Below are 26,801 nucleotides of genomic sequence, written 5' to 3'. Positions count from 1 at the left end.
TAACCTACATATTAACTATAGTAAGAATATTCGGGGCATAGAAAGCCCACACTATCCTCACTGAAACTGGAGCTGGCCTGGAAAAACTTGAGAGCGGCTCAGATGCTGTGGTAAAGGCATCAGGGACAAACTCTACTGATGATGCTTCTTATCAGTAAAAGACCCCCTGCACTGCTTTGCCAGTCATAAAAACAGATTTTCACCAATCCACACTCACCTCTGCCCAGTACATCATCTGCAATAGAACAAATCAAATTACAGATGTGGAGTGTAGCTGCTCCAGTTAGAGACATAGCCTGATCTCCTTGAATCAGGCTTTCCAGGCTAGCGTTCACAAGCCCCAGTTCAGAAGAAAGTGAGGTCCTTACTGACTAGACTGAGGTGTGCACTGCAGGATGCTGAAAGCGTGGGTTTCTAGCACTCTCTAATTGTAACTCTGCCACTATACTAGAGTGAGATAACTCAGCTAAGATACTTGGATACTCCTAGGGTGCATCATTGTTTTGATATTCCTTGTGAATTATTTTTTCCTGACAGGGTGAGTGGAGTGGAGGCGAGAAGTCAGAAACTTAACATTTGTAAGCTAATTTCTCTGCATGTGCCAGACGCTGTGTAAGCACTTCAGATGCACTCTTCACAACCAGAACATTTGTTATTCCCACTGTAGAGAAGAAAAAATTGAGTTTTAGGGTGAGGCACACAGCCAGTAAGTGGAGAAAGTCCAAAACTAAATTCAGAGCCTAAACATACCATACACACACCAAAAGAACTGGGATTGCAATGGACATTGTCACTGAGATGGCTTCTCTCAGAACATGCAGAGTCCTCTTTCCAGGTGCATCCTGCCCTGTTCCCTTCCTGGATGTTCTAATGGCTGCAATTCTAGTTCAGGGTCCTTTCTTACCTATAGAATCTCCAAAGTCTCCCAATACATGTCCTTGTCTTCTACTCCTAAGCATTGCCTAGAATGAAATGCAACCTCCAAAGACTAACCTGTAAGGCCTTGCAGGATCTTCTCCCTACTCACCTATACTGCCTAATTTTCTCCCATATACCCTTCTTTTTCATTTTTTAAGATTTTTTTTTTTTTAACCAGAGGAGAGCATGAACACAGTCCCACACTACCACAAATTCTGCAGTAGAGTTTCCCATATTTGGAGGTGTCTCAGGGGTCAGTACATCCAACTTGCAATGGATAAGCCTTGCCCTGGGAAAGCAATCTTAGGAATCGTGGTGTCTCCCCTGACAGGTAGGTATCTTCTCCTTACATACCCTTCAATCCATCCAGTATAAACTTTTGTCTGTCTTCCAGGTATGACTCTGCTAGGGCTTCCAGTTATGTCCCTCTGCCTCCTTCTATGCCTGAAAACTTAATCTGTTCTTTAAGTTTTTGCCCAAATAGTGCTTCCTTGTTGAAGCCAGACTATCTCTCCAACCCCTGACTCTGTCTTTTCTGTTTAAGTATAAGCTTCCTGAGGTTTAAATTTGTGTCTCAGTCTACATCAATATGCAGTCACACATTGGGTCAAGGCCACATAACTAACCAGAGTCAGAATTCAGTTCTGATGACTGTCTTAGTTATGTTCCTTTCAACAAGTATGTGGCTTGGGGCTTTGCTGGGATCACAGCAGGATTTTATGCTATTTTCTTGTGTTATTCAGAGCAGCCAAGGCAAACTGCATCCTCCTCAAAGGTGTGTCCTTCGAAAACAGGAGAGGAAAGTCTTATCCTACTTTTGGATTATCTAGAACAGATTAGTTTGTGGAGCTGTGAAGACGGAAGATGTCGTTTGGAGGATTTGAACAACATAAGTGTGGCAGGATAAAAACAATCAACCAAATAACATTTTTTTACAATATAAAAAAATACTCTAATGATGTTCATTCATGAACAAATTTTTATTAGCTCTCATGGCCAATCTGCCTACAGAACAGACTCTGTAATAGAACTACACTGCCCTTCTTGCCAGACTCCACAGCACTCTCATTTGGCAAGACAATTTCAAACACACCCTGTTACATACCAGCCTCTTCATCTCAAGAAATACAAATTCCAACCTACTACTCTGGACATGCCTTTGAGTTTCTATGGAACTAAACTGGGCATCCATTTCCAAAGTGGCTGGTACGTTTCATTTCAGAGTAAAAACTGGGGAATTCATTGAGCAAGAATCTAAATTAATCTAGGAGAAAAGATAGGAAGAGTACAGTTTTGGGTGTGAGGAAAATATTCTCTATCTCGTGTCAATAGCCTAAGTCATATTTTTTTCAATAAGGAAAGGCATTTCCTTTCTTCTTGCTAGCCACCATCCACACTCAATTAATAACAAACTCTCGTCCATGTTTATTTCCAAAGTACTTCCAAAATGTAATTACCCTCTCTCTGTAGCCCAGGTACCAGCATTCAGACATTTAACAGACCTTGTATGGATGTATTTTCCCCTGATTTCTTCTTAAAACTATCCTTCAATGTTTCTCAAATTGTGGAGTGTATAAGAGTCACCTGGAATAAGAATCACCTGCTTTCTTTTTTTGAGACGGAGTCTCACTGTCACCCAGGCTGGAGGGTAGTGGCGTGATCTCGGCTTGCTGCAACCTCTGCCTTCTAGGTTCAAGCGATTCTCCTGCCTCAGCCTCCCAAGTAGGTGGGACTACAGGTGCGTGCCACCACACCCAACTAATTTTTATATTTTTAGTAGAGACGGGGTTTTGCCGTACTGACCAGGCTGCCCTTGAACTCCTGACCATGTGATCTGCCCACCTTGGCCTCCCAAAGTGCTGGGATTACAGGTGTGAGCCACCATGCCTGGCCACACCTGCATTTTTTAAATGCAGATTTGTAGCCACTATTCCACAGACAGTCAGATGTATGAGGTGTGAGTGGGGCCCAATGATTTACATTTTAACCAGCATCCCATGCAACCCTAATATAGGTACTTCGAATGCTACATTTTGATGAGAAGAAGGACAACATTGGCCTGAAACTATAGGATTTAAAATAAAAATCTTAAAACAATTTACATGTACTAAAATTGCTCACATATTTTTCCCACAGTCAACTGGAAACAGTGAAAATTATTGACTGTGATGATATCAGTGTTCAAAGACCTTAGTGAATTGACTCCTTTCTGTCTCTTACCCAACTTCTCAGAGCCTCCAGAATAATACTGTGCCAAGACATTCAGTGTGCTCTTCCTCACAAAGCTCTCTCTGGTTTTGAAGACCCTCCTAGAATTTTTTTCTGACCAACTTCCATCGGGGATTGTGTCTTTCAGCAATGTCCCTGGGTTCCATCCCCTCCCACACCCGTGTGGCTTAGGAGAGCCCTCCCTGTGCAGCTTCTGTCATAGCATTCCCCACAAGGTAATGAGACCATCTACAGCTGACCCTTGAACAACACTGGTTTGAATTGCACAGGTTCACTTATATATGTGGATTTTTAAAGAAACAAAAGTTAAACCAAGTGTGCCTGCCTCGCCTGCCTCCCCTTCCTCTTCCTCCACCACTTCTGCCTCTGCCATACCTGATGCAGCGAGACCAACTCCTCCTCTACCTCCTCAGCCTACTCAATGTGAAGACAATATGGATAAAAGCTTTATGATGATTCACTTCCATTTAATGAACAATAAATATATTTTCTCTTTTCTATGATTTTCTTAATATTTTCTCTAGCTTTTTGTATTGTAAGAATACAGTATATAATACATATAACATAAAAAATATGTGTTAATCGACTGTTTCTGTTCTTGGTAAGGCCTCTGGTCAACAGTAGGCCATTAATAGTTAAGTTTTGGGAGAGTCCAGAGTTATAGGCAGGTTTTCAACTGCATGGCTGATCAGTGCCCCTAACCCCCACATTGTTCAAGAGCTGTCTCTTATACACATCTAGATGTGTATAAGAGACAGGTCCAGAGTTATAGGCAGGTTTTCAACTGCATGGCTGATCAGTGCCCCTAACCCCCACATTGTTCAAGAGTCAACTGTACTTTCTTGTTTTTTTTCCACCACACCGTGATCTATTTTCATATAAGGAGCATGCCTTATTTTTTGCCTTGCATCCTATATAGGAAACACTCAATAAATAATGTCTATTGGAATTTATCCTCAGATGCTATCATACCCCCATACAACTGGTTCCCTTATCCCATAAACCAAGTTAGGATTTGGTGCGCTTGGTCTAGGACCTCCTGACTCCCTCAAGAGGAATATAAATCAGCTCTAATTTCTCATCTCAAGTGTAAATCAAGCAAGGAAATAGAATTATTGTAAGAGACCTAGAGTGGGAGTTTAAATCAAGCGAGATGAAAGAAGAAATCTAAATACAGAATAAATCGGTCAACCATATAGCAAAGTACTAAGAGTCACAGGCTTCAGAGGCAGACTGAGAAAGCTGGAATCCCAGCTCTTCCACTGACAGGCTGTGTAATTTTGAGCAGGCTGCATAAATTCTCTGTGCCTCAGTTTCCTGATAGGGGACAAAGAATAACCCCTAGGGCTGTTAAAACAAGTAAAAAAGTAGAGCAGACTTCAGCAAAGTTTTCCCACAAAGGGCCAGAAAGTTCCTATTTTAGGTTTTGCAAAACTGACAGTCTCTCTCTCTGTCTCTCTCTCTCTCTCTCTCTCTCTCTACTCGAAAGGAGAAGCGGCTGTAGACAATATGTAAACAAGTGGGCATGGTTGTGTTCCATTAAAACTTTATTTACAAAAACAGGCAGTGGGCCGGATTTGGCCACAGGGCTGTAGTATGCTGACTCTTACATAAAACCAATGCTTGGCATATGTTAAACTTAATATTGTAGCTTTTATTATTTTGCTTGAAGGAATTTGCTTCCCAGAAAATAACTCAAGTTTCCGACTTTAATCATGTTCTCACTATAATGAGAACACATTTTACCTATTTGTATTAACTGGAATTAATACAGAGTGAGCTGACATCTAAGACTCACTACCTCAGAATATTTCCTCCCACTCCTCACTTATGTTTGCATTAGAAATAAAATCAGCAGGGTATTTTCTGGAATAATATCGCTTCCCCTATAATTTCAACCATTCTGAAGCACAGAACTTAAATTGAAAAACCTATAAGACACTATAATGGGAAACATGCCCGCAACAGCAGCAGCCTGACTAATGCAAATGGTTTCGTTCATGTGAAAATCATTTATAGTGAATGATGAACTGTTAATTAATAATTGTATTAAATTAAATTAAATTAAATTCTGCTAACACTGAATGAAACCGAGGCACTAAACTACTGAATGTGGAATAAATTACTCCCTTTCTCCTCTCCAGTATCACATTTCTACTTATATTGTAATGTATATATATATTTCTAATTATACTGTAATATATATATAATATTCCTAATTTTCAGAATTACTTAGAGATTTCTGACCAGCAAGTCATGGCACTGATGCCACTACTCAGGAAATTTAGGATGTCCTGGGGTGAGTACAACAGTCACATATTCTTGTTGTGATTCTTATTGTGCTGCTAAATTACAAGTACAGTTATTTAACCACTTCTGATATTTGCTCCAGGAGCTAAAAATAATTAAAAAAAAAAAAAATGTAAAGAAGCCACACCTGCCTCCTTTTTGTACCAACTTTTGCAAGCATTTTTTTTTTGGCAGGGTTTGTCTAGAAGAAGTTGTTGCTCTCCTCTGCCCACACGGTCCTCAGCTTATTAGATCTTCTAAATGCCTGTCTTCGTTTGCAAGGCTTGGACCAGCAGCAGCTGCTGCAACCCAGAATGAGACAGGAAATTCTCTTGCTTATTAACCATCTCAGACACTCACATTGCCTCCACTCTCCCTCTCCTTTCCACCATATTTGCTCAGCCTCAATACACTCCAGTTGCTTTAAACCCTTGTCATGAACACCTTTGAGCCAGTCATTTCTTACAGTGAAGTCTACATAATATCCCAGCTCCCAGCTGACCTGACTGCTGATTTTCCATGCCTGCCCAGGTACCTCATCTAACAATACCGAAAATAGCTCAAAAGAGGTGGATAGGGTCATCTCTCACCTTGGAACACTTTCCCATGCTTTGGAGAGACATCATCTTTGTGGAGTGTGTGGTTTCATCGCCATCCTGAGCTAAGAGCCTCATCTGTGCCCTTCACACAGGCTCAACTGCAGATTGAGATTATCCTCTGGATGAATGCCCTGCCAAATCCCCACTGGCAGTGAGTTTCTACAAAACGCTAGCTTGGAAGTGTTTGTACAATGTTCAGGCCCAGTCCTATATTTAGAGAAGAGTGCCTGATTCTCCACTCTCTGGAAATGTCGTGAGTAACTTGCTGCTTCAATGCTATTATTCTTCTTCACTTACAATCATTTAAGTCATTTTATCAGCCTGGTCTCACACATGGCTTTGCTTCTACATGGATGGAATGTCAGAATGTGTAGATTCAGATCTGTTCTGAGCAGTTTGAATAAATCCCACATGCTTGCTGATGAATTTGGCTCATTTTTCAAATGTATTAGGTGCCTTTTCCCCCTCTAACAAATTAGATTTTATTCTTTGGGTGTATATATATGTGGATCGGGTGGCTATTGGAAGTGAATGCCACTTTCAAAGTAGAAAATACTTAGATAAGTGTAACTCTTGGTATTAAGGAAAATATCCTTCTTTCTGAACAAATTAGCTCTAAGTAGTCAATCCTAACATAGCTGTATGCGAAGAAATGCTGACTCACCCAAGAGCTTCATTTTCCCCTTCCCTGGTTTCTTGAAGAGGTCAATGGGCCTTTGTCCCTAGTGTTCCACTGGAGGCTATCATCTCAGAATTCTCCCCGCAAGACAGTTGATGCCATAATCTCCCTTTGTCCTGAGGGTGAAACATACCTTAGAGAGTGTCCTGCTCACAAATCCCCAGTATCCAGGGATACTTTCAAGACTCCAAGTCCTTGCTCTTATACAGCTGCCCACTGATTATGGTACTATTTCTCAGGACACCTCTGACTGTGACCACATCCAATGGAAAAAAGACTTAAAAACACATTAGTCTTAACAGAATCATTGACTTAATCAAATTCAATGGGCAGGAAAGTCACCTTGTTAAATTACAGATTCGGATTCAGTAGTGGGTCAGGCATGGGGCTGAAGTTCTTTTTTTCTAATGAGCTCTCAGGAGATACCCAAGCTCTGGGTCTGCAGACTACATTTTGGGTAACAAGGATTTAAACCACTCTATATACAACAACATCATATGCAGATATTAATGAGTTTAAACCCCAGATGGGCCTCCAAAATGGAATCTTCTCTGCTTTCAATACACTTTTATGTATTTAAAGTCAGAATTAGAGGTCTCGATAATTGAGAATTTCTGTAACTGGCATGAAGCTCAGTGAGAATTTGTTTCTACCTGCATTCCAGGAAAAAATCTATGGTAAGGAGTTGTGTTCCCATCTCAGCAAACTGTCTAGTGGAAGGCTGAATATCTAGACCCTTTCGTGAAAGCTAAATAGGCAAGGTGCTCTGGCCCCCTTCTCCATTGCCAGTATGTCTCCATGATGACTCCCACCGGAGTGGAGTAAATCTCTATTCTCCTTGGTCTCATGCACTACCTGGCACCTCCAATCGTGGCTCAAAAGGGCAAATATCTCTCATAGCATCAGTTCCTAACACTACAAGTTTCCTGTAGCAGAGCTACCAGTTGCTATTTCCACAGAATCTTGGTGTGTTTCTCACTTTCTCAAACAGATTGAACATCTCCCAGATCTATGGTGACCAGACATATTAAGAAATGTCCTCCTACCTCCTCAAGAACAGGATTCACTCCTATCACTACAAAACCCACTTGGAATAATTACCTATTTCCTCTAATAGTGATGATAACAATAGTTTCCTTTTATCTTATATTTTCAATGGGCCAGAACTGTCCTGAGAATCTTACAGATGATACATGAATCACAACAAATCCTAATGAGATGAGACTGTCCCTATTCCACAATGAGGACAACCAAGGACACTGAGAGATCAAGTAATATGCCTACACAGCTGGTAAATGACAGCACCTGAGTTTGAGATCAGATCTGCTAATTCTGAAACTGTACTCTGAACTTCTACGCTGTGCCTCCAATGCTCTAGGTACTGTTTAGAAGAAAATGTTCTAATCCACACTGCCCCAAATCACTTGGCCAGCTCCATTTTGCTGTATCCTGAAGAAGAAAACTGACTCAAGAAATTTTCCCTTGCTTGAACCAAACATTCAAACACCCAGAGATAACAGGAGAACATTGGCCTGGCAATGATTGAATTCTGCCCTAGAAGACCTTGCAAAAGCCCCATAGTTCTCTCCTCATCAGGGGAACAGAGACATATGCAAATCAATTCCCAGGACTTCTCCTGATATTTTGCAGTTTCTGTCATCAAAGTAAACCTATAGGTCTTCATCTAAAAACTACCACACTTAAAGGTATTTACAATATATAGAAAGGTCAAAACTTTGCCAAAACCCTCAAATCCCTAAGGAACTAAAAACACATTGTCCCCTTCTTTTGTATCTTCCAAACATTCAGGACAGTGTATACTGCAGGTGCTTAGAAGTGCCTGAATGCAAAGCTGAATGAGTGAATGCAGTATTTGCCTATGTAGATTTGGCCAATATTAAAACCAAACTAAAACAAAACTAACAAAGCCCATGTATACCTGAAAGAATTTTTTCTCTCACATATGTTTTAAGTAATAGTTGTCTGTCTATTCCAGACCTCGTGGTGCATGTGAGGGTATATTTGTCAGGCTAAGGAAAGAAGGTTCAAAGGAATTGAGAAAATCAGTTTAAATGATAATGGTTTGATTCAAATTTCTTAAAGTATTTTTAGAATATATCCCACGTAGTCCCATAACCTGATGAACAAATATGTTGAAGGTTAAATCATTTAAAAATCATTGAGGGTCACAGTGGTGACCAGGGATTTTACAATATGGCATCCACCAATAGCATGAGGCTTTGAGCAAAGTCTGTACTGACTGAGGGCATGCCCTTAAATGTGTTTTCTTAGCAAATCCCCTGTGGGGTCTTATATTTATTGCCTTTTGCCCCATGATAACAGAATGGTCAACCCTTTGACCTCCTGGACAATGAGGTCTGGCTCCCTCTCTACAAAATTAGTTATTGAATCAAAGACTGATGCTATCTCTGCTAACCTTTTTTCTTTAATGACATATATTTTCATTCTATATATAATGTTCTCTGACGTTTTGGCAGCCTTCAAGACATTTCATTATGCCGGCATCATTGATCCCCGCAGCAGCCTACTCATCAGCTAGCTCTGACTCTTCCTCTTTCCCCCTCCTTTTCTTGTCTTTTCTCCCTCATTTGCACTAACTTAATGGAGAAGCATTTCTATTTGTAGACTTGTGGCTCATGTTGCTAAAGGTCATTAAAGGCAGTGGTGGGAAATTAAATGAGACAGATTTCGGTAGTTACCATTTCAGTTCTAAATAAGCATAATGCTTGATTCTCAAGACAATTACATTTCTAAAAGTCGAAAACTTGGATTTTACTGTGAAATATATTCTTATTGCTTCATTCTACTTGGAGGAACTTAAAATATATTTATATTTTATTATGATTCTTAAAATCCAACTTTTCAAGTTAGTAGGGCATTTCTACTCTCAATTTCCATTTTACAAATTTATTTACTCATTTATTTGTTAACAAGATAGGCCATGTTTAAATGAAAGTCCGGGGATCCAGGATTTTACATTCTTGATTTAATATTCTAGCCCATGTTTCCATATCTCCCCCAAGTCATTACTTGTTTGATTTCAACCATTAACTTTCCAAGTGTCCTTTATGCATCAGGCACTAGACCAGTTATGAAAACCCAAAGGAGAACAGGCATAGCTACAAGCTCAAGGATTTTGCAGTCTTTCTCATAATGCTCCCAGACATAAAATGCAATATATCTTTTTTTAAGCTAAAATTGAATTTGCAGATGTGTTTGAGGACTGTACAGAGCTTTCTCCAATCATTGGAAGCCACTGGGGAAATAAAACCCACTCAGGAAATTATCCACTGACAGTCTGGTGTACATGAGCCAAACTTCAAAGACTCCTTGCTTTTTCTTCCTCCATTCTACCCCAAGAACCACATCTCTATCAATTCTGGTGCCTCCCAGCTCTCAGAGTATTACCCAAAACAATGTAGTACCAAAGCATGGAGGACTTAAATCGTATTTTTCAAATTGATAGCAGACATTAACTCTAGGATCTCCTCCAAAGCTCCTACAATTTAAACTGTTTTTTTCCTTTTCACTATGCCAATTTTTCTTATACATGCATTTATAAAGCCATGTTAAAGACCATATTCTAGCTAAACAGTTAAAGTACCTGTTTTCAGGAACGTTTGTACAATGTTAATGTTAAATTCCACCTTCTAGACAAATCTACACCAACCTGAGTGTTCTTTTCTCCTTTTCTTATCTGCACCACCATCCATCATCCACTTCCATAATCATCCCCCCACAAAAAAGAAGAAGAAGGAAAAAAATCTCCTTCACTTCACTTTCTTCAGGTCATTTAAAACCAGCAATTTCTCTTTTAGCATTCTTGTCCTACCTGCTTCACTCTGCAACTCTATAATCTATAATTATATCGTTATAATGATATAATGATATAATCTATATATCATTCAGTATGACTTTAGATTATTTTTAACTACCTATTTTGAATATCTTTACCTACGTTGCAAATGCTCCACGTTCAACATGTTCTAAATATAATTCACTCTCTCCCCCATCCCACTCGCTCTCCTGTATTTTTCCCCTCTGTAAACACCATTATCTACATTATTTCCTAAACAGATGGCCCCAAGTTATCTTCAACTCTTATTCATCCATGTAATCAATTACCACTTTTTTGTCACTTTTCAAAATATTTTAAACCTAAATTTTCATCTTCATTTTTAGTGCCATTTTTTAATTCAGGTTCTCATAAGTTGCGATTTTTTTTATAAAGCCTCTTAACTGGTCTATTGACCTCTACTCTTGATTCCCCACTCTTGTGCAGACAATCCACCTTCCACATTGGCACCAGACTGGTCTTTCTTCCCCAGCCTAAAATCACGAATGGTCTCCCTATTACCATCATGATAAAATCCATATTACAGCATAAACAACAAGGCCTTTGGAGTCTGATTTGGCTCCTGCCAGACTGCCACTCCCAGCTCCACTTCTGACCACCACCACTCGCCTTAATAATAATAAGAGCAGTTGTTAGTACACAGGGATGCTTCTCTGTCACCCGCATAGTGCTAAGTGACTTATGTGGATACTATTTCATAAGTCTCACAATGACCCTGTGATACTATTGTTATTATCCTCATCTTTCAAACTTGCCAAAGGGCACAGAGGAGGAGTGCAAACCTGACTGTGCTTTACAGCTGTGTCCACCTCCATCTGAAGTGCCACACACTCTCACACCTCTATAATTTACACATTTGCCGAAAAGTTCCTTGCCTTTCTAGTCTAATGACAATTCTGCCTCTTCTTTTCTCCAGACTTTGATATGCAGTCATAAGCCCCAAGCAGAGTTGTTGCTTGTTGTTGTTGTTGTTGTTGTTTTGATCATAGAGCATGTTTTTCCAACATTTATTTGGCATGTATCTTAAACCAATGACACCTATCAAGTCATTCCTCATGCCACACCCTTGACTGACGAAGAACAAAGACAAAGGAACTGAAGGTGCCATGTACTGAGGTTGAGCCTTGGAGGAGGGTATGATTCTCTATAAACCTTCAAGTGGAAGGAGTGGAGAGGTTATCAATGGCATGAGAGGGGCCACCCTCTTCCCCTTTTCACTGTTCTTGCTGGCAGCTACCAGAAAGGCAGAATCACAATTGATGAGCAAGGCTTAAGTTCATAGCAGAAGGGGAGGTGGGTGGAATAGAGAAGCATAGAGAACACCTGTCTAGTCATTTAATTAAAAGAACTGCAATGTAGATGGCCCTGCTTATCAGATTAGGAGAAAAGATAATAGACAACGAGTAGAAAACCTATTTGGACATAGTATCTACATGCCTTCTCCTTTCAGTAGCTTTTAAAGGGCAGGAATCTGTCTTTGAAATCACTCCATCTCATTCACATCTACATCTCTTTACCTATCTGCCTCAAAAGGTGTTTGTTTAAAAAAAGAATGAACAAAAGAAATAACAAGCTAACAAAGAACAAAGAGAAGAAATAACACTTCCAAATAGCTATCTTCACTAAATTCACTACTTAAGCAATTACAACTCATAATGCCCTGTTACATCCATGATTTTAGTAAGTAGAACTTAATGAGAAAACCCACGTGGGTAAAATTATCATCAGCGGAAATTACTGTTGTCTTTAAATTTGGAGATACAGGAGAGTTTTCCATTAGTGATTTAAGGCAAAACTGATTTCCCCAGAGGACTCCTTTGTGGAATGACTGCTATCAGAGTGTGAACCTCCCCCAGCATGAAAAATGGCTGTGAGAACCAAAGTACCTACCAAAGAGCCATGGCCCAACATATATGATCGTCCACCTAAATGAGCCCCAGAAACTGCCTCCCTAACCCGACATTAAGAAATAATAATGACAATGATATAATAAAATGAAATAACCCCCTAATAAATAAAATTTCTCAACATTTTCCTCACTATCTCACACTCAATTCTGTTTGGCATGACAACAGGTTTTAAAGTACATGAAAAGAAAGTTCCAGGGACGCTTATCCTGATAATATTCCTTAAATTAGTATCCTGTAATCTAGTTTCCATTTAGCCATTGGAATTTCCCAGCAACCCCTGGCTTGAGGAGAACTATGCAAAATATAAAAATATAATATAAAGACAAAAGTGTGGCCACAATCAAATGTTTACAGCAGTGAAGAGGCAAATAAGTGAATAGTGTGTCCATACTGATGCTGTATCCATCTTCATACCTCTTCATGAATCTCCAGCACAGCAGAGGACTTCCTGACTGTGGTTACGGTGTGTAGCCTAGATATAGGAGAAGAAAAACGCAATTTAATATATACATATACACACACACAAATACATATGTACATATACATACCTATGTATATGTCAAACTCGACTACCATGAGGATTACGTGCAGAAATCTTGAATTAGCAACAGATAGAAAATAATAATTCAATTTGGAATATTCAAAGTCAAGGAATTATTTGAGCAGAGTTTTCCAAAAACAAGCCACTCATTTACGGCACATTTCCTGTGCCATCATGAGTTTCCTGTTTTCTAGAACACAATTAATTGTACACCTACCTGCACTCAACTAGGCCTTGTGATTCACCCACTGAAGGAATGTTCTTTATAAGACAGCATTGCAAGCCAAGGTGGTCAGGGGAGGTTTGATTATGATAGCAACGCCAGAGTTTGTGGCTTTGTTCTCCCTTGTTATCTTCACTCAATACCAGGAATGTAAATGACCCCATCCTTCACTGCACACCCCCAATCAAATGTTTGAACCCCCAGTGCCTTTTGAACATTTCTTCTCCATCTGAGATAGGCCTAGCATCTGAAGCCTCTTTCCCCTGTCACTGACCATAGGTGCCCTCACTTGTCTCTGTGTTGGCAAAGGCCTATGATTCCATGAGCTGTACTGCCAGTGTCTTCCTTTCTTAGCCTCTGGTTCGTTAGCTTTCAACAATGTACAAGATAATCATCTGGGAGAGGTAAACAATTAAACAATGGAAGCTCAGGACCAATCCAGACAAAGCCAAATCTCGACAGATGGGGCCCAGGGAGCAGTCATTTTTCAAAGTTCCCCAGGTGTCTCCATTACACAGCCAGGGTGGAGAAGCGCTGTTTACAAAATATGGGAGACTACATCTGGATAAAAGAATAACATTCCAGAAAGAGTTCTTGGCCACATTTGTTTCCTTTGGTTCACCAACTTCTACCAAAATCTCAGGGGATTCAATTCAGGAGGAAAAAATGAGTTTAGCTTGTAATAGACTGTTAAAATTACGCAAAATTTATTTCCACATCCCATATTCAATACATTAGCTTTATTATTTGATTTCAAAATATTTCCCAAGAGGGCGTCCCCTTATAAGCAAAAACATTTCAGGGCTCAGAAAAGAAAAGAACAAGGATATTGATTAATCCAGTTTAATTCACTTGTTTTGGTATGTGCAATAATTCTAAACTAGCTTCACATCACTTAACATTGCTCTGCAGACCCGCACATTACTCACTTCCATAGCTTCTTAATAACAACCAAGAGAAACAAGGTTTCTTTCTGGCTTCTTTGTAAAGATATAAAGAAACGTCTGGTGGCTACCATCCACCCTTCTGCTCTTCTCTGAAGCTGCCCCTTCTAAAATCTGCGACTCAATATCTCTTCAGCATTCCTTCCACAAAGAGGCTTCAACCTCTAGCACCTAAGGGCTCTTCACTGCTTCGACTCTACCACCTGCTTTTTCCCCTGAAAGCTGACCCTCTAGAGAAAAGAAATAGCCCTGTCCTTCTCTAGCAGAGTAATTGATGTATTTCGTATAAACGGCTAATAGGAACCAGTGAACCGAGCTGTCTCTTGCCTGACTGATTTTCCCAAAGGTCTGTGGCCCTAAGTCACTTTCTCCCACATAAATTTCCCTCTTCCCAAAGTTGAGTATTGAATATTTATGGGTTGCTCACGGTTGTGAGTGAATGTACAGAACACAGAGGCAGTCTGAGGCAAAATGATGAGGTACGTGAAATTTGCTTGCAGTCATGCCTGTCAAACTCCCATCTCCTTCAGATGAAGAAGTGTGCCATTACTTTCTCCCACAACTGCTCTATTAAAATTATTCTCTCCATCTGCATTTGTAACAAAATATCAATAGCTGATGAGGACATAGTGTTATTACTTCAGAAAGAGATGCGTTTTAGCACTTGGTTTTAACTGTTCAATTCAACAGCAAAGGCAGCAACCACCAAAAAATATGGAAGCACTACTAACAATTATCCCTTAGATCTTTCCACACATCAGTTTTGCTTAATTCTTACAACTTCAGGAGATGGGTATTATTACTGTTTATTCCAGTTCTGGCTCTATGTTGTTAATTTGTTCAACGATATAGAGTTATTGTAAACATATTGTAAACAGCCGAACATTAAATACTGGTCTTCTATCTTCAAATTGTGCGTCTCTTCCCCTGTACCACGGCAATAATGATAATGCTACCTTTTATTTGTGCCTTTTTGTCATCTTTGCGTTTGATCCGTTGTGAGGAACCTAAGGTCCAAAATATATGTCACTTGCTCAGGCACAATGAAAGAACAAGACAAAACCCACATCTTCTCATAGCTAGTTCTACTTTTTTTCCACTGTCCCTTACTTACTCAAGGGAAAAAGTATTGAAAAATATCTAAAAATCAAGTAAATAAGAACAAAAAGCACTGAAACCAGGGGCCCTATCAACACCCCTCACCTCAGACCATGAATTCAGGTGCCTGTTCCACTTTTTACTGCTAATACTGGCCCTGAGTGGACACAGAAGACCACCAATAACCCCCAAGTCTGTACTCACCCTGAGCTTTTTGGGTCTTTAGGAAAAATGGTGCTGGATTCCCAAACTCTTTTCATTGTGTAGCACAAACAGTATCAACCAAGGAGCATACATTTTGAAACCCAGCAGACTTGAATTTGAATTCCTCCTCTGCTACTTTCTGGCTGTTTAAACATGGGCAGCTTGCTTAACTTTAACCTTACTTGAACCTCAACTTCTTCTTCTGACAAAGAGAGAGAATAACCCAAGGCTCTTGTGAAAATAAAATAAAAGAAACCTGGCACACAGCAGAAATGTCATCTCCCTTCTCCCCTTCCTTCCTCTGCCTGCCCAACTTTTATGCCCTTAGTTAGTGGTAGTTATGTGCCAAACAAGAGAATCATTCTATTGTGAGATCAAAGCCATGTGAAATAGTACTCTTGGAATGAAATGGATTTGGTCCCAGATATGCAACTTACGAGCCATGGATAAACAGTGGTTGTTGCTCAGATGGACACATCTCTGTATCTTAGTTGCTCCAGAATCGAAAACAGAATCACTTCTCACTATCTATCCATGTCATATAACCTCTACATAGCTGATCACTTGATTTCAGGATCTTTGATAAACAGAAAATAAAGTCCTTCCTACACTACTCCTAGGAGATGAGCTTTAACCCTGAGAAGACAGCACATCTGAGGAGCTTGAACCCTGCCGGATTTTGAAACAAAGAGAGTGTAATTCATTTCCAGCTTCTGAAGTTTTACCTGAAGCCTTCCAGAGACTTCTTCTTGGTTGCTTTCAAACCACCAGTTTGGCAACAGGCAAATTTGTAATCAATAACTTGGTAGATGATGGGATTGTACATCGCTGCAGATTTTGCAAGTAGGGTTGGCACCACAGAGAGCTGTATGGGAATGGAGTCTGGCCTTCCAAAAGCTGACCACACAGACACCACTGCATAAGGAATCCAGGCAATCAGGAATCCAGCACAAATCAACATCGCTACCTGATGAGGGAAAGCAACAGAGAAAAGAATCAAGACAGCTGGTAAAGGACATGAGTCTGAAACGATGGGTACGGAGAAGGATCAGGTCACCTCTCACACCCAAGAAAGTCTGTCATTGTTTTCATTTACTTTGTCTATATCAATCATTTCATATGGACTTCTGCGAAGTTCAGCCAAAAGAAGTGATTACAATTTTTTATCCCATTTACCACATCCTATCTAGTTTCCACTCTAGAATTTGAATGTTCCCAAAGACCCAAAATATAACCCTCAAATAGCTGTCAGATTATGCCTCCATGTGGCAGGAAATCATATTTCTGGACTTCTCAACCCACATTCACTTAAAAACTCGATGGAAAACATATTCACCTTGATGAAATTTTTTTTTTTTTTTTTTTTTTTTTTTTTTTTTTTTCACTCTGTCGCCCAGGCTGGAGTGCAGTGGCCGGATCTCAGCTCACTGCAAGCTCCGCCTCCCGGGTTAACGCCATTCTCCTGCCTCAGCCTCCCGAGTAGCTGGGACTACAGGGTCCTGCCACCACGCCCGGCTAGTTTTTTGTATTTTTTAGTAGAGACGGGGTTTCACCGTGTTAGCCAGGATGGTCTCGATCTCCTGACCTCGTGATCCTCCAGTCTCGGCCTCCCAAAGTGCTGGGATTAGAGGCTTGAGCCACTGCGCCCGGCCAACCTTGATGAAATTTTAAATCATCATCCATATTCACCTCAGGAAACAGAAACTCTGCCCTAGTTTGAAATTCTAATTTGCATTTTCAGAAATTTCTATTAAATGTTATTTCTTTTGACTCAAATTTTTCTCAGGTTTGAGGCTCAGATAGTGGAAATCACTAGGTACATAATGTAAAATAAGTCATTGAGATTCAGCCAAAGTGGCACAGTTTTATAGAACAATACTTTTCCAGAAAACACTTTTCACTCTCACAAAATTATAATCACCTTCAGGACCTCTTTATTTTCAGACCAAAGAATAATTAGTGATAGGGTTTAAAACACCCTCACAAGTCTCTCACCATCTGCAATTCAGTCCCTTTAATAATGTGGTCCTAATTAGTGCTGTGTAACTACCTACCTGACCCCTATACATCATCTCACTTCAACAAACTCTTTTCAACAAGTCTTTGTGTAAGACACTATGCCTAGTGCAGTGGGGTAATACCAGTAAAACCTAGAGCCTGAGTTGTATCCCTCTAGAATACAAATAACTACAGTACAAGGCTGAATATGATTTAAGTGGCAGCTCAGAGGAAGACACATGTACATCCTATTGGGCAAATTGGGGAGTTTGTTTTTTGAGACGAAGTTTCACTCTTGTTGCCCAGGTTGGAGTGCAGTGTTGTGATCTTCGCTCACTGCAACCTCTGCCTGCCAGGTTCAAGAGATTCTCCTGCCTCAGCCTCACGAGTAGCTGTGATTACAGGTGTGCACCACCATGCCTGGCTAATTTTTCTATTTTTGTAGAGCTAGGGTTTCACCATGTTGGCCAGGGTGGTCTCGAACTCCTGACCTTAGGTGATCCACCCACCTCAGCCTTCCAAAGTGCTGGGATTACAGGCATGAGCCATTGCGCCCAGCCTATCGAGGAAAGTTTCAAAGAGGACATGCACCTTGACAAGTAGAAATAAAGAAATAGTGGTGAAACAAAGTAAAGGCATAGACAGGAATGTGGGAGGTCAGTATAGGAACCAGTGAGCTATTCACTGTGGTATGAGAAAGCAACAAAGGGAAATGAGGCAGGAAAGAAAGATTCAGGGTTTTGTATGGCATTATTGAGCTTGCACTTAATTCTATATTATTTGAGACACTAGTAGGTTTTTGAGCAGGAAATATGATGAGAGCTCTGCTTAGGAGGATTAGCCTGTAGAGGAAAATGGCACAGGAAAAAATAGAAGGTAGAAAGATCATTGTTTATTCATTCAATCAACAAGCTTCTACATGCTTTGTGTGAAGGATAAAGCAATAAACAAAGCAGACACATCCCTGCCCATGTAGAATTTCTACTCTTGGCAGGTTTGACTGGGCAAGAGTCTAAAGAAGAAATCAGAAATTAGAGTATTGAGACTAACAAATGCAATCAAAACTTTGGTTTTTATTTAAAACTTGTGCTATTTCAGGCCCTAATTAAAAAAGCGTACACTAACTTCAAAGTATCCTTACACACTGTTATCTACTAGGATATTCCTTCCGTAAAATAAATTTGAAATCTACATTCAAATCAGTCTTCTGCACAGTAGACATCTATTTGTTTGGGCCGGGGGGTTGTTTGTTTGTTTGTTTTACCTTTGTTTCCACCTTCCCAGTGTATCTCTTCTACCTTAGCATCACCAGCACCCCTCAACCTGCTAGGCTGCTTTATGAAGCTGACATCATGGGCATCACATGACCCAAGTCTGACCAAGCAGAGGACTACACATTCCTGGCTACGATAATAGGAATAGAGAGCAGCACATGACTCAAAAGATCTTGATCAAACCCACCTTGGGGATTTTATAAAGTTCTAGGAAAATTGGACTTTCCTATAATCTCTGAGTAAGGATGCAGCTATGCCAGGTATCACTTCCTTTTACTCCCATCCCCCACTTTGAGAAGCAAAATAACAATTCCCAACATCAGGGTCATGACAAGTTCTAGAGAATCAATGATAAGGAGTGAGACATACAATGTTTTATTAGTAATAATTAAAGCAACACTATTTGTGAATGCCTTTTTTGTTTTAGACGGTTGATTGGATGTGTTTTTCGCATAACAAGGTCATATGTGTGCACATGCATCTCAGTACGCTTTAGTGGTAAGCAAGAAATGCTCCACAGCCTCCGGTCTACTTGGCCTGTGGAATAGCCTGTCTATGGGGTGTGTTTGCCCTGGAAACCTACCTCTGTGGGGTGTATAAGAATGAAACATGGAAAATCTGCCCTAAAGTCTCAGGTTCTAAAGTTCCACCCAAGAATTTCAGACCTTATCTCTGAACATTAACTGCAGCATGCACACACAAAAACCCTTAATAATATCGATTTTGCTCCATTTTGCAAATAGAGAATCTGAATCCCCAGGAAATTAATCAAGTGAGCCCAGATCTCCCGCATGACCTGCAACCTTGCTTTCAGTTCTTGGCCAAATTGTCACCTGTGCTTAACAGTTTACCTGTCAAGTTCCAGTGTACACATGCAGCTCTCCCATTGGACTTGCTTTTCTATCTTTCTACAAAGCTTACCCAGGAGAAATTTTTATTTGGTTATGTCTGTGTGACTTTTGCTTGTAAATGGAATGGATGCCTCAAGGCTCACAGTGAGGGCCTTCTTTTTCTAAATCCCCAAATAAACACTGACTATAGAAATAAAGCTTGCTTTAGCAGATGTCTAGGGACTTAACATAGCTCCATCTTTGCTTCTTTGGTGAGTCATATGATGAGTTCACAGTATCCCAAAAGCTGTTTTCTGTGTTGCTGCCAAAGTCATTGACAAAAAATAGATTAGCACTTAGTCCATAATATTTTCTACATTTTACGTGTTTTCTACTTTTAGAAGAGTGTGCAATTGGGTAACAGGAAAGACTTAAAACATTTGCATTATGTTATCCTTCTTAAAAGGACATAGAAGAATTAAATATACTGCAGTTTTACAAACACATAGCAAATGAATCACTGTGGTTTTTCTGGGATTAGAATAAATCTAAATACTTTAAATTGAAAGACTTAGAAATTGAGTTTAAAGCCGAAAGAGGGATAAAAGGCTAGATCTAAAAAGTACTACGCAATGTTATTTATGTTTCTGAAGTGAATACAAAGTTAATATAAGGGACATTCACTTTCTATAACCTTTTCATTTTAAAATGTACTCCACAAAATATTAAACATTTAAATGTAAAAACTATTTTAAGATATAGGCCACGAAAGTTTTCAAAACTTTCATGTTACACTCCATTTTTGTCAACACTTTCTACTCAGCTTGGAATACATTTAATCTTTTCATCAGTCTGTTTTTGACTTTCCTCAATTCTAAATGTGTCTTAATTTTTATTTTCTAAAATCTCTATTCCAGATATTCTTAAGCCAGTTCTAACACAGGCTCCTGTACCCATCAACTTTTTCTAAGTTGTTTATTTTTTTTAATTACTTCACTTTTATCACTGCCTTTTTGGGTCACTGGAAAAGCAGTAAGACTTCAAATCCTAAATTAGACAATTTTTGTGGGCGGAAATTCACAGGGTACGTGTTTAGCTTCTACAAAAGAATCACACATCTGCAACCCAGTTCATTTTAAGTACATCATGCTGTAGAGGACCAAGGGATATAGCCAGTTTCTAGCACCAATTCAAGCTGGCATTGTGTCACAAAAGCAGTGTTGTCCGTAATTGCTCAATTCCAATTAATTAACCAATTAAAGCAATAATAGAATAATGTGGTTGAAAGTAAATTCTCCAAGGCTATGCCTCTGGGTCTAATACATCTGAAGCATTCCAGCAGGTAAGGTTTCTAAGAAGGAGTTTCCCTCCTTTCAATGTGCTGAGGCAGTGTGGAATAGTGGGAAGAGTCATTGGCATGGAGATACTCTGAGTAACTCCGTGATACTAGTCGTGGTTCAGCCCCACTCACCAGTGTGAGTGGGGCAGAATCGCTGATTTTCTAGGAACAACTATTTCAGAGGGGGTGCCCAGCTCCTCTCTCCAGGCTCCTTTGCTCAGATGCAAATAAGACTTCAGCTAACACTTGAAGCTGCATACTACCTGGAATAATAAAATAGATGAGAGGAAGATATAGAATTGATGTGAAAGTAAGGTTGAAAAAGAGGGCCAAAGAGATGAAATAAGTTCCCCGTCAATAACAAGATTGAATCGCATTACAGAACCAATTAGACTGGGGATAGCAAAGATATTTCAGTGGCTAGAGTGAGATAATGTTCCCAGGAGAGATCACCTCTATGCATTAGGGAACAGGAAGAATGTGCATCCTGTCTGCTTCAGGAGACAGCGCAATTGACGGGAGCGTGAGGGTGACAAGATTTTGTTTTTCTAGCTTGGGTCTAGCTAGCAAGTATATGGATTTGATTCCAACCAGTAGGAAAATAATATTAAAAGACAGTAATTCCCATTATGGGACTACTACCTTCCCTGTATAAGAGCCACCTGTCACTGAGTGACTCTACCAGTGACAAGCAGGAAGGGAGGGATCTTGACAACTGTGACCTACCTTCTTTGGTTCCTTCTCAAACACACACAAATAAGAGTGGTGACACTTACTTAGCTTTCACATTACCTTTTAAGAAATTAAGTAATTTGACAGCTTTGAGTGTGTCTAGTTGGAATTTCTTCCTTCTTTCTATTTTATCCACAGAATGATAATGAAGGTCAACCATCCTAAACCTTCCTCCATAAACTTGTAAAGAAAAAATTTCTGACATCTTTGGTGTACCTTCCATCTGTGAATCCTGGTTGTGATCTAAGCAATAAACATGAATTCATACTTCAAAAAAAATCAAGAAAAGAAAAACAAGAATTTCACACTTCCCAATTGCAATTTTCTCGAATCTTAAAATACCACTACTCTATAAACAAGCAAAAACTGCAACTGAAAAGAGAGGCGGCAAATTAGGTCATGTCACTCTATGCATCTGTGTTTTGGGGTTTTGGTCCAAAACTGAACACAATATTTCCTGACTAGGCAGTGGCTGGCTTAAAGAACAGAAAATAACTTACAAGTATCTGGTTCAACAAAACAGGAGAGACTTCACTATTGGTTATAGATGGCCCAAAACCCTTGAAGTGAGGATATGCGTCTTGGAGAGGAACAAATACTCAGGTTGGAAGGCCATGTGGTTTTAGTAACAATAGCTATTGCCAAAGACCTTTAAACAATTGAACAAATCTAGTCATTTTCATAGACACATGGAGTTTAGAAGGTAACTGAGATATCATTTCATTCTCTTCCTCTACTTTCTTTCACAGATGAGAAAACTAAGGCCCAGGAAGATTAAATGATTTGCTCTAGGTTTATTTCATCAAGACGCTGAGTTGCAAGCAACAGAAATTGACTATGGGTGAGTGAGGCAGAAAATACATTTATTTAAATGATACTGGTTAACATAAAGTAACACTGGGAAACTGCAGTTTCTACTGAGATCAAGCAGAGAGAAATGCTACCCAAAGCTGTGACAGAACTGGTTCTGATGCAGAAACCACTGCTGCTGTGGCCATGGCCTCAGGAAAGAATTCCCTGCCCCTAGAGGCCATATCATTACTTCCTGGGACACATTGAGGGCTGGTGCCCAAGTCCATAGCTGTAGGGGAATTCTGGGAAATGAGTGGCTGATGTTTTCAGCATCTTTTAAATTAAGAGGCACAATGCTTCTCCTCCCACTCTAAGCAAGGAACAACATGTTGGAAATTCCTCAGATACAGAAGTCTTTCAGCCTCTGGCAGGCAAAATAAAAAACACACATTGACTATGTAACACCTCTCAAGGAGCTAGTGGCAAAATTGGGATTGACCCCTAGTTTAAACCTTTTTCATGATTAAATTGCTCTGAACTAATCCTTCCTTCCTTCAACAAATATATATTAAGCCCTTACCATGTATAGGTCATTGTGTTAGGTCCTGGGGACACAAAGAGAACAAAAAAACATGGCTGTTACCCACTCAGGGCTCATCAAGTAGTGGTAACAAAGGAAAAAAAAAAAGGAAATGAAGGAATAATCCCCAAATAAGTATGAAATTGTAAATTAATTAAAAATTGTGACATGTGCCAAGAAGACAATGTAAAAGCTGCAATGAAACATTTTAATAGGAGGATCTGAATTCAGCTTTTGGAAATGCTTCTCTGGGAAGTGACATTTAAGCTAAGAACAGAGGGATGTAATTAATTAATTGGTTTGGGTTTTCTTTAAAGCAATATAGTTCAACTTTCCCACAAACTGCCTTAGAGTCCACACAGGGGGTCTTCTGAATCTGACCCCTCAATGATAAATAGCATTTGACGAGCTATAAAAGGGAGGAGTCGTTTAAGGGAAATGGAGCTTTAAGAGTTTGAGAAGGATTTCACAGTCAATGTAAAAGAGCACAGTGAAGAAAAATGCCCTGTCAGATATAAAAGAAACAGAGACACTCAAGCCAGGGTTCAAGGGACCTCTTAACATTCATCAAGGTAATTAGATTAACTTCGTTTATTCAATTATGTATTTATTCAAGCGATCCTGATTAAACAGCTAGCAGGTGCCAGGCTATAGGGTCCAGTGGCAAACAGGACCCCCAGCACTTTCCTTTGCCTCACTTACTATCTTACAAAAGAGAGTTATAAACATGTGATTCGGTAAAATATGACCAGTGTCACCAAAGATAACGTGCCAACTGCTCTGATGGCTCATACATAGCAGGTGGACTTTAACCAGCCAGGGAGAATCAGGAGGGCTTCCTGGTATAAATAAGGGGCACTAAGAGAAATTCAGGTGCCCAGGGGATCTGTATAATAACTGTAGACCTGTAACATTGTAAATGATGGATGTGTGTTAAATGAATTACTATGAAGTACCAACACGTATGGCATAATAATATTTGGAAAAACTAATTCATGCTTCTGGGATTGTCTTCCTGTCATTGTACTGAAACTGTCTTTGCAAAAATTTTATCAGTAAGAAAAATTCTAACAGTGAACTGAGCTTGACTTTCCCTTAATTATTGACTTTCCCTTAATTATTCCTAGGATTGGGGCCAGGCTGACTTTGAGGGACATTTAGGCTCAAGTTTAAATGATAACAGGCCTTTCCCCAAACTCAAGCACTTTTGAAAAGCTAATGGGAGGCTGTCAAACTGGTGGAAATGAGAGGAGACTGAGTTCTGCTAAAGTGCAGACATAAATGATTGTCAGTCATTATTCTGGAGGTTATAAGATATGCAACTTCCCCAATTACTCCTGCAAATAACATCACTATTGTAGAACCTATGGCCTTTTGAGATATCTTTTCAGGTTTTTTGCATGTCTGACACTCATAGCTACACCTGGACCCCAAGGCTCCTGTGGCCCCACCTGGGCAGACTCAGCTCAAGAGGACAGCTTTGACCCCCTATAATTTCATCCCCAACCCAACCAGTCAGCAACAAGCACCCATTGCAGAGCAATCCCCACCCCTTCACCCAAACAGCCTTTGAGATACCCCTCACTTACAAGCTTTGGATGAGATTGATTTGGGTACTAACTCCATTTCCCATCTGGCATGACTGGCCTAATGTCTATTAAACTCTTTATTGCAATGCCGTGGTCTTTCTTTGTGCAGCAGGTAGGAAGAACCCCTCAGGCAGTGACTCTACTATTCCCCTTATTTAATCAGCAGCAAGAGTGTTCACTGCATTGTGTGAAGATTTTTATAAGCAAAAGTACCCAAAGAAGTAAAACCTTCATTTCTCAGCTTCTGAGTTTTAAAATAGAAATTTGAAACTCACAGGAGAAAAAATAATTGAGAAAAAGGGTTTTGAGTGTAGGGAAAAAAGTGACTTTAAGTATCCACAATCAGAGGCTTAAAGGACTCAGGGCATTAAGATTACTGTGTGAAAAATTTAGAGGATGTACATGGAAATAAGAGCCAGTTTTTCCACTCCCAAATAGGTACAGGGCCTACACCCCAAAGGCAAGTGGGGACATCAGAGGAGTTGGTAACCAACCCGGAGAAGGTGTCCTGAACCTACCCCACTGAGCTGAACACCAAGGGCTGGGATTGGGGCTGGAAGAACAATAGCCAAGGGTCAGGGATGGGGATGGAAGAACAACAGAATTCTCAGGGATGTGAAAGCAGAAAACATGTGTCTCACTTCCCAAGGTCCCAGCCAAGACCCAAGACACACCTGAGGGGTTTCAGCGGAAGGGTGGGGAAGTAGCTTACAGTGCTGATGAGCCTAAAGATGCCTTATAGTTGGAAGAACGAAGATGCAAAGTGACCCATGAAAACTGTAACTAAGACCACAAGGAACCCTAAATATCACAGCAATGTCAGAGTCAATGAATGACAACACCCAGACCAGGAGTCACCTACCCATTAGCACCGACATTGTGAAAACCTTCCTGAAACTTTTAGGTAATCCTGGGAAGAGGAGAGAAATTACTGATTTGACAGAATTTATATTGATTGTCCAATAAGAAATCAGTTTTACAAGGTCAAATGCAGGCATAGAAATGAGATTATGCTGAGTCATCGAAATATAAAGATAATCATATCTATATCTATCTCTGTGTGTGTGTGTGTGTGTGTGTGTGTGTGTGTGTATATATATATGTGTGTGTCACACCTCTGTTTGTAGCCTGTGAAATTTCAGGCTGCTACAAAAGTCTAGCAAAACCATTGATTTTTAAAATTAATTAGAAGAAAGCTACAAAGTAGAGAAAGGCTTGCAGAGAGAATGCCAACTTTTAGCTTCACGAGATCAGACCCTCAGAATACTGGCCCCAGTAATAACCCAGCTAGAAATAATTAGAGTACACAGAAAAGTAAGTGATTTTGATCTCAGAATCCCGGAAGGTAACCTTTAAGTAATCAGCTTTTAGAACAGGCTGTTCTGAAGATCAGAAGCACCAAGTGAGCAAGCAAATTGACAATCCTGAGCAGTAGCTAAATGAGCAAAAAGGTTGCTAAGGCTATGGAAGGGTCCAGTATAAGGTGGTTTCTACTTATTTTTTTTACTCAGTAGGAAAAATCAAGGTCAAAATTGAGTAGTAGTTAAAAATAGTTTAAATTTAGTACAGAAGATGTCACAGTAGTTATGTTTGTTTCTCAATATGGGTTAAATTTTGTCTTACATTTTGTGTACAAATATTAATAATTAGAAACATTTTGTGTTTATGTTATTTTAAGATAGGTTTATATAATGTGTACATAAATAAATGAAATAGACACATTATTAATATATTACATATTATGTGATATGTCATTAAGTATATAAATTAAAAGAATATACATATATACATAACAAAATTATACATATGTATTCCTACACTTCATTTAACATTTCTTTGGTTAACCTTGTCTAGAGTGAGCCTAACTATTTGATCTACCCAGTCCAAGTCAAACAGAATAACACAATAAATCAAATTAAATGGCATACGTGCTGAGCTATACCTCATATGTATAATGAGTTCCAAAAACATTGACTCATATGTATAATGAGTTCTAGAAGCACTGACTGGTCTAAACATTGACTAGGTTCATTTTTCAATATGGGTTGAATTTTAGCTTAAATTTTCTGCACAAATATTAATAATTAGAGATGTTTTGTATTTAGGTTATTTTAATACAGGTTTATATAAACAAAATATAGACACATTCTTAATAT

General features: G+C 39.5%; 1 protein-coding gene across 1 annotated transcript in view; it reads right to left on the bottom strand.

The window, feature by feature from the left end:
- Positions 1-26,801, bottom strand: part of OPN5 (opsin 5) — a 43,162-nt gene continuing 16,361 nt past the window's right edge. Inside the window, exons 5-7 of the mRNA XM_011986880.1 lie at positions 16,237-16,478; positions 12,916-12,973; positions 1-661 (exon numbers count right to left, since the gene is read on the bottom strand). Coding sequence (XP_011842270.1) covers positions 653-661; positions 12,916-12,973; positions 16,237-16,478 — 309 coding nt within the window. The 3' untranslated portion in view covers positions 1-652. The remainder of the gene's footprint in view (positions 662-12,915; positions 12,974-16,236; positions 16,479-26,801) is intronic.

The sequence above is a fragment of the Mandrillus leucophaeus genome, unplaced genomic scaffold, assembly GCF_000951045.1.
Source record: "Mandrillus leucophaeus isolate KB7577 unplaced genomic scaffold, Mleu.le_1.0 Scaffold3, whole genome shotgun sequence".
In the NCBI taxonomy this organism is placed as follows: domain Eukaryota; kingdom Metazoa; phylum Chordata; class Mammalia; order Primates; family Cercopithecidae; genus Mandrillus; species Mandrillus leucophaeus.
The sequence above is the reverse complement of the archived record's forward strand: the minus strand, read 5'-3'. Positions and strand labels throughout refer to the sequence as shown.